At 39.4% G+C, this 9,580-nt stretch overlaps 1 protein-coding gene across 1 annotated transcript; it reads right to left on the reverse strand.

Moving 5' to 3' along the window:
* Nucleotides 1–1,818: 1,818 nt before the first annotated feature.
* LOC135631890 (probable catabolite repression protein creC) lies at nt 1,819–8,916 on the reverse strand. Its single transcript, XM_065139958.1, has 11 exons — nt 8,466–8,916; nt 8,079–8,393; nt 7,880–7,988; nt 7,676–7,769; nt 5,591–5,678; nt 5,412–5,495; nt 4,600–4,696; nt 4,418–4,505; nt 3,680–3,785; nt 3,504–3,596; nt 1,819–2,528 (listed from the first exon to the last, which is right to left on the reverse strand). The coding sequence occupies exons 1-11, from the start codon at nt 8,610–8,612 to the stop codon at nt 2,100–2,102; spliced, it is 1,650 nt and encodes a 549-aa protein (XP_064996030.1). The 5' UTR covers nt 8,613–8,916; the 3' UTR covers nt 1,819–2,099.
* Between the last annotated feature and the right edge of the window lie 664 nt (nt 8,917–9,580).

Consider the following 9,580-nt stretch of genomic DNA (forward strand, 5'->3'; position numbering starts at 1 on the left):
GGACTTGGCATTGTTTTGGATGGCCACAACCTCCCTCTGAACATGGATGGCATTGAAATGCCCGATCGGCGTTGCAGGAGCAATCACTCACTAATCCATTATGAACTTGGAGACTTGTGTCCGCTCCCTGCGCTTTCTCCAACATGGAAGGAAGCTTCCATCCTTTTATGACGCTGCTCTTCTCTTCCATCCCATCCACCTCTCTTTCCCTTCTCCGACGACCCGAGGATCGAGGAGGGGCCACAAAGGGGTCTTACGATGGAATCAACACCAACCTCACCAACCCATAACAGGTCGGCACCAGCTTGCACTGCACTCCGATTCATTCATTACTGGAAACAGTTCCCTCCCAAGTTGTCAAAGTGATGATACCTTTTCTTTCGATGGTGGAGGTTTTTATTATTGTCGATGGACCCATAAGCCACCTACAAGTTTCGGCTATTTGCTCCTCGGAAGGAAGAGCAAAACATTAAAGAAAAAGTCCTGTGTCTGGTTTTTCTTACTTGTTCTTCCCTTTTTCTCTCGCTTGCCTCCTTTTCTTTCACGAGGGTCGGACGACGATGTAGAACAACACCTTACCTTGGAGTAAAAGATGAACCTGAAAGCAAATAAGAAGAGGCTGTGAAACCAACCGTACGATGTCGAGTGACTGTGGTGTTTAGTCTACAACTCGAAGCAGATCCGTATCTACAGATTTTAGTAAGCGAGTACAGTGGCCAGACAACGAATCGCTTAAAGGATAGAAGCATATTCATTGTGAGGTTGATTAGATTATGATATTTACTGCAAGCTGTGATGGCAGGGACGGAGGGAGGGAGGGAGGGAGGGAGGAGTAAAAAACCACAAATCATCAACTCAGGTTATTGAACTCACATTAACTTCCTTCAGTAAACAAGGACAGTGGAATTAAGGTTGAACGATTGACTGTTATCATGATCCAGATGGTGACATGGTGGAAACATGCAATTTGGTAAGACCTCCCTGCTGCTGCTGCCGGCCACTCTCTACCGACCTGTGCTTGAGTTCCCAGGACAACAACCATCCATCTATCCATCCTCTGTGGGTCGGTGCCCATTCAACTAGTCTCAGGATTAATCCATCCATCCATCGATTTGGTCCCCCCCCCCACCGTGCTGTTTGTTTGTGCAGGAATGAGGCTTCCGAGAATTCAATGTGGGTCATATGGAGCTGATGTAGATTGTGTGATCATGGAGAGAGAGAGCTCAGTAAAATAACATGGACGACGACGACTCATTTATGGCCCTTTGCTTTCACCATTATGGCTATCATCAACTTCTACTAACAAGTAGTTGATATGGTGGTGGTGCCAATCAGGGATCACCGTATGCTTTCATATCTCTCTCTCTCTCTCTCGACCGTCCATTATCAATCTCTGTACTATTCCTCCACCCTCTTTCTAGTACCATGATATATATATATACTACACCTCTTCGAGTCCTCTACTATCAATCTCGGTACTCTTCCTCCACCCTCTTCGAGTACCATGGTATATATACTATACTAAGGTCATGCATCATGTGTCATGTCGGGACACCAGTAGATATGTAAAAACCCAACAAAATGAGGTAAAATAAAGAAAGAACAATGAGCAGAACAATGTCATACCTCTTTTATCTTGTAATAATCTGGTGGTTTTATGGATTCACATGCTGCAAACAATTGGTAACGCTTTCATCGATCTCTCGCTCGAGGCTGCAGACCTCAGCGGCACAAGAGGAAACAGGGGCCGAAGAAGGAATGAGTTCACCTCAATACAATTCACAATGTTACATGTTCAACCATATAGCAAATATGATATGATATGAGGCTACTTTTGGCCTAAAGTTCCAATTATATAATATCTACAAAAGAGTGTATGTATGTTCCATTATTTGCTCAGCTGCCACACAAATGGCAGTAGTAAAATGCTGCCAACAGAGATTTACAGCACCAAACAACCCTCATAACACTTCATGCGCATCTCACTCTTGAAATGATGCCAAAGAAATCCGGTAATCTCTTCATCAGCTGTAAATCATCACCCAGAATGTTGAGTGACCAAATTAGCCTGGCAGAATGCCAATCGACGATTCAAGCCATCACGAAAAGAGAACAGATGATGGTTGCTTGAAGCTGGAGCTGCTGGTCTTGGTCGAAGCTGCGGCCGGTCTGTCCTTGGTGCTAGAAGTGGTCACGATTGCCTCCGATGAGCTTGATTGGTTGCTCTCGCCATGCTCGGGCCTCATCCATATCTTGATGTGCCCCTCCCGTGAGATTGTCACAATGGATTCCCTCGTAAATATCAACCCCGAGAGGGGGTCTGCATGCGCACGATGAGCAATGAGAGGAGAAATTTTGGGCACATCTCTCATGCTTGGCGCGGGTTGCAGGGAGCCCACAGGGTACACATTATCCCAGTGAGCAGAATGGCTTCCACTGCTGAAAGTAGGTGAACCACCAGGAGGACAGCAACGTAAGGGCACCACGATTTCATCCATTGCCAAGTCCCACAATAGTAGTTGTGTGTCCTGCAAGCATGTATACAACAAAGGACCTTTAGCGAAAGAAATAAAAAAGCTCAAAAATCAACATCCAAATAGCTCAAGCACAAATTAAATTCAAATTTTCATGAACACACTAGACATTCCAATGACGAGTTAGATGGGCAGTAAATGCCAAAGATTATAGTCTATGAGCACCTCCTCGTTATTGCAATACTTTTCACCAAATCAACGTTTAGGGCCATTGCCCTAAAGAAACCAGCTAGATTTTACTGAGTTATACCATACAGGCATACCAAAAACCATAAGCTTACAAAAAAAATCCAGAAAGGCATATATATGATCTGTAAATATCTTCATATTAAATGTATAAATAACTGCACCATCACAAGTTTACTAACCAATAGCAAAACCATGTCAGATGGGATATCAAAAACATCAAAAATCAAGTATAATGTTTCCAAAAACTCATCAAACCAACCAAATGATATAAATATCAGCATTAGTCCTGAAAAGATGGAACATAACAATAAGTTTCGGTCAGATAACAATGACAACGGCAACAATATATAAATCCTTACACAGTTCAAAATAATAGAAAGTCCTAACCTCCACATTACCATAAACAACCTTTCAGTACCTAGACCAAATATGCTACACTAAATAGATAGATCGATATCAATTGCAGATCAAAGTCAATGAACTAGAAAGTTAAACATAAAACATTTTTTCTTACAAGGAGAGTCAACGAAAGCAAGCAACATATAACAGATAATTAGAAGCTTCAACAAAAAAGAAAGAAAACAAGGCTTCCAAGACTAGTTTATCAGTATATCTGCGCAAACTCATAACCAGATTTTTGGGTAAATAAATAAAAGGTGGAGCATTGTTTATATGTTAGTACCTCACATAAAGGCAAGCATGTGAAAGAAACACAGACAGCAATCATATTTCAGAACTCCTCATGAGCTTATCTAGTTGGTTTCTGTAAAACAACGTTACCTGACCAACAGATCCAAAACGATACATGACATTATCTCCTGCTCCTTCTGAATTTGGTGCTGACCAATATGAATCAAAAGCAACTCCGCTTACCTGCCAATCAACTTACTAGTATACTTTAAGTGGATCAATAAATGTGATAAACATATTGACATCTGATTTTATAATAGACTTACCCATGAATTATGCCCCTCACCCCAGGCTACTACCTTCCTATCCTCAGTACTCCAAACTTGCACTAGATCATCTTCTCCACCAGTCAATATATATTTTCCATCCGAACTAAAATATTTAATAGCAGTCCATTGTCAAATAGATTCTTCAAAAGAAACAAAGATTTGAACATATCCAAAAAGTTAATCAAATGCATACTGGTGAAAATGATAAACATAGTCTTAGAAAAATATTAAATGCACTAAAATCCTGGATAACAAAGCATGTACTTGGTAAAACAAATGCAGGTGGTAAAGGTAAGGATACCAATTTAAACAGGGGTACACGAAACAAAAGTGCATATGCATACATATACAACAAGATTATTGAAAAATTTTAAGAGTTCCACCAATTAAGGATCAAATGCTAAAAAGCTGATAGAGATGGCAGGAAACATGCAAGACAACAGGATAGAACACAACTGTAAGGAAAATGTTCTGTTTCTAGATGTGAGACAAAAGGAAGGTAAGATCCAGAGAGTTAGGTGTTATATGAGCCAGAGGCAGCTAAGTAAAAGGATGGAAAAAAAAAAAAAGAACAACTACGACATAGAATAATTATGATTTGAAAATTATACAGAAATTGGGGAAAAAATATCTACCAAGCATGAGAACTATATCGACTAGGATCTGTAGCTCAGCACATGTAAGAGTTAATCATAAGTTGAAAGTAATAATTTACATGGACAAATCAAAGATTACCTCCAAGTGCAACATAGCAAGGCACCATAATAGCTTTTCCCACCAAACTTTAGTTGCTCTTTTGCAAAATCAAATACCCTTAGATAACCTACAAGAGCAGACTATTTTAAGTTAATCTGGAAAAACCATATACCAAAGCTACAGCAGATGTTGCCATGAATTCAAGACAATCAAATGAATACCATCTCTACCAACAGCGGCCAAGGAAGCTCCATCAGATGAAAAAGATAAACTATTTATCGAACCTTGGCAAATATGCCATCTAGCAATTGGATTGCTCTGCAAAAAAAAAGAAAGAACTAATATAGAATTTAAAACAGAAATGATTTAAAAGAATGATCAGCAAATAATACTTTGGTGTCAAAGAACATCCAGTCAGAAAATGTAACAGAATCCTCAAGCCACAAAATGAAACTTAAGCACATCATAAGCATCAAAGATATGTATACTCAATAAGATAATAAATTATTTTGTCCTTAAAATTAAGCTTATATTAAACACAAGATCATGAGCATTTCACCCACACAAAGAATACAAAGTTTAACCACTTGTTTTTATCTTCACAACATTGACCACTTGTTTCCATCTTCACAATAAATCTTAAAGAGGAGTTCATTATGAACATGTCCATGTCAATAGATTAGCATGATAACTTGAGAAGTATCTACAATAGGACACTAAGTTTAGATCAAAACAATATTGAGCCAAACATCATGGAGGTAATCTGTGACGAAGCTTGTCTTGGAACTAATTTCTAACCTAATTTGACATTAAAGCATCATTCAATTGAATCCAAGCCAGCCAAACATAGCTGAGCCAGAACTAGAACAACGCACACAAAGAAAGCATCAAGCAAATCCATATGGTAAAAGGGATATCAAACATCATGTCAACCTCACCAAAACTAATATGACAAACAAGATATCCTGAACACAAGATGATAACGCACACAAAGGAAGCATATAAAACATTGAAAGATGTAATATCATGATACCTTACTTGACCGAGCATGTGTAACTGTAAATTGAGCTTGATCCTTGATAGCTGGAAAAGAGCTATCAGCAGTACCATCTTTGTTCTAAAGAGTAAAAATACCAGTCAGCTTTAATTTGAACATGAGGAAATAAAAATTAAATGAAACTAAGATAGGATCATAAGTTGCTAGTGACCAACCTTTTCATATATGTATATGTTTCCATCAGCATGACCAACAACAAATGTGCCTTCACTTTCCGGAACCCATGCAATACAAGTGCATTTACTGCAGAAACAACAAAGTTTCACTAATGGTAGGGGAACTGCAAATCAGGAAGCAACCAACAGATCATAATACTCGATACAATTCAAGAAGACCCCAACCGACATCCCAGCCCCAGATGACCCCAAACCCACCACAAGACATGAACAAAACAGAGGAATTAACCAAGAAAATAACATACAACATAAGAAAAGAACAAAACATAAAATAAAAGGTGCAATTTGTTTTCATCATCATTGATCAAGTTTGGAAAGAGAAACTCTTACTGATATAGTAGTATCCGAGTTTAGTAATATATCCTTCTTAATGGTATATCCTGCTTAAGAATCTAATAACTATTCTAATATGCACCATAGATATCACTTCATGATTTAATGAAGTTGCATAAAGCATCAGTACCTCATTTGTGGAGTTAACCAAATAAGTAAAATGCATAGACATATGACTAGTTGATATAGGTTTATTAAGACGAAATGCATAAATAATAGCTCACTAATACCAGGTAGAAATCCAACTCTACGAGTATTAAATCTTTTTTTTTCAAAGTTGACAACATGTACTAACCAATCCTATTAGATACCACATGGACTAACCAGTCTTATTAAAAACAGGTTTTATGTGCCAACATGTTGCAGATGAACCCATTAATGGTATGCAACTATGCACTAGCACACAACAAAAAATATTGCCTTTAGCATACAAGAAAAGATTGACATGTGAATCGGCATGCATCTACACAAGCATGGCATAGCACAATACAGCTGGATACTATCCCATGCCAGCAAGTAATCTGTCACCACATCGGATGCTTTAATTCTAGGTCAATAATTTACTTAATATTAACTACTATGAATTCAAATATCAGTCAAAACGTCTAAAACTTGTTTTCTCTGCTTTTGTTCCAATGTAGAATTATGTGAAATCTTAAGCACATATTAGCAATGTTTATTCTCATTCAGGACAAGGAAAAGTACTAAAGCTTGGTCTTTTATTCTTCTTGCTCTAAAATCTCTGATCTAAATTATATTTTGAGAGTACCCTTTGACCAACATATCAGGCCCAAGTTCAGCTTCAAATAAGTGCTTCTGTCTTCAAAAGCTTCATCTGATCCATGTTTCCTATTCTGATTGCTTCATGATTCACTTACAGCTTCAAGCCATACAATTTAGTGTTTTAAGCCCTATCAATATGTGCACAAGCTTCATCAAGAGAAGCTATATTTCAAAGCTTTTACCATATTCTTTGTCTAGGTCTTCTATTGCAATTTCACAAGATAACATTCAACTCTATTTTAAAAGAACATGCATCATGGGCCACAGTCATGCCACCTCATTAACACAAAGGCAAGGATAAGTAATTTGGCAAATGCAGGATTTGACCCGAGGACCTAGTTATCAACAGTCAAGGTCCTTAGCAGTTATGAAGCTTAACCTAGAAGAGCATGTGCATTGACATACAATAGAATAGAACAGACTGCACCAAATTCATATACTTGTGTGACAACAACACATACCATTGACCTATGACGCATTTGCCTTAAATACATGTATCAACTTCATTTATTTTCTCAGTCTAGAAATAGTAACAAGCTGCATTATTCATAGAATTCTCAAAATATTTTAAAAAAACTCCATATAGTTGCATAGACACCTCTTTCTGTTCATATTCATAATTACTATAAAATCCTAATCCAAACCATAAATGTTTTCCTAAGAACACGGAGGCTATAAGTATGCCCCAAGCTTTATATATATATATAACACTATTCATTTCTGGATCATAGGAACTAACAAATTCAAAAAGTCAATGCAGGGAATATAAGTGATAAGTTACTGCTATATAAAGCACCATCAACCACCCCAGAAGTAGGCATGCATGTTGGACCATCTCATGTAAAAAGAAAGGTACAAAGCCAATAAAAATATAAATGAAAAATTATAGAATAATTAGAAGGAAATTGATCATCAAGATCAAACGCATGGTCAGAGAGTAAGACGTGCCTATTACTAGTGGTGCCATCTTTGTTATAATGCTGAGCCGCTAGAAGCTTTCTCCCTGGATCTTGTAGTTGTTGCCTTAATGACACTGAGTAGACTAGAACACATGTATGTTGATATTATTTGGCAGAATAAAGATCCAACATCCTAACAAGCAAAGTACAAAAACGAGAAATTAATTTGTGTCCGATATATGTGTGGGCTGACCATCTCCAGAGTGCAGACCAATGAGGAAATCATGTCCATCCTTTGCGTCCGAATCAAAGGCATGACAAACCGGATTCGAGTTGGTGAAATGGATGGACTTGATAGGATCCTGAAACAGTTTAAATCACCAGACACGATTACATCTCGTACAACAAATTCAGCAAACTAAAAGAACTCTAATCCCCACTAGATGATAAACCTTGTCCTGAGAATTGAGGTCACTGATGAAAAGAGTATCCGCTGAGTTGAAGATAAGATATGACCCCTTGCCGTCATAATTAGCCACCGCTTGTGAGTTTCCTGATCCGGTGGAGACTCCTAGAGAACCCCCAATCCTGCTGGTCCCTGAGGCCGTCCGACTCGTTCCATTACCACCAACAAAACTGAGCGCTCGGCTGCCGTTCCCAGCGCCGAGCAGCCTAGCCGCTGCAGACCTCACTCCGCTGGAGCTAGGGGTCGACGGCGTCGCCAAGGGCTGGTTCGTCGGTTTCTCCTTGAGATAGGCGACGGTCAACTACCAAAAGAAGCAACAATAGCAGTAGGCAAGAGAGAAGAATCATAACCCTAAGGCCAAAAAAAGGCGCACCTGGGAGACGGCCTTGCCGTGAGAATAGTGCAAGACGGCGGCGGGGTGGGTCTTCTCGTACTGGAGCTTGTAGCGGCCCTCCGGGGTCTTGAAGTAGGTCTTAAGGCCTGGTGACTGGGAGTTGATGGCCGTCGACTGAGAGGACATGATCGGAGAATTATCGATTCCGAGATTACTCCAATGGCGGCCGAGCGATCATTCCTCCGCCCAGCCCCCTCTTCCCCTCCTCTTCCTCTTCCAAATTGGAGGAGATCAAAGAGAGAAAGCGAGAGACGGAGCTAGGGTTAGGGTTTCCGGAAGCGGCCGCGCCGAGTTCGCTCGCTTCAGTTCTCCCCTTTCGATCTCTTCTGCGATCGCAACGGCGGCTTCGAGGAGAAAGGAGAGGGAGGGGAGGATGAATCGGGGGGAGTGAGAGGAAAGACACAGAGAGAGATAGAGGGCGAGACGAACAATGAAAACTATGAAGGGTGGACGGGATATCGGGGCCGTCCGATCGATCCAGACCGTCCAATTGTTGGACTTGGGAGGAGATGACGAAAATGCACGGTGGAGATGGATGGACGAGGCGGTTGGGTCGAACAACAACAGCGTCAGAGATCAAAAGCCCGAGTGGTCGTTCAAGAAGAGTCAACCGGCTCGATAAAAAGATGGTGGGGTTTGGATCCGAATCATAGCCGTTAAATGGAAACTGATGGGATCGGACGGTCACTGATCGTTTTGTTGAGATTGGCCTCCATCAGATTCCTTGCATCGACATTTTGAAATAATTAAAATATTAAATGACTATTTAAACCCATTATCCTATTAGATTAGGATACTTCTGATGGCCCTTTTTCTCTCTTTTGGGATCATTTATATTTGTATGTCTTTTGAAATTATCTTGGAATCAATTAAACATATGTAGATATATTGTTAACAGTTGATGGCTACATTTTAATAATTAAAAATATTTTATATTAACTCTACTGTTTATATTATTTAAGATATATGATTTTTGTTAACATATTTAATATATAATAACAATATTGTCTTAATAAGTTGGGTGCAAATGTATGCCATCTGGGCCAATTAACTCACTCATCAATTTGAGCCCATTCTACTATTATATATATTTA

This window comes from Musa acuminata, chromosome BXJ3-2 (assembly GCF_036884655.1).
Source record: "Musa acuminata AAA Group cultivar baxijiao chromosome BXJ3-2, Cavendish_Baxijiao_AAA, whole genome shotgun sequence".
In the NCBI taxonomy this organism is placed as follows: domain Eukaryota; kingdom Viridiplantae; phylum Streptophyta; class Magnoliopsida; order Zingiberales; family Musaceae; genus Musa; species Musa acuminata.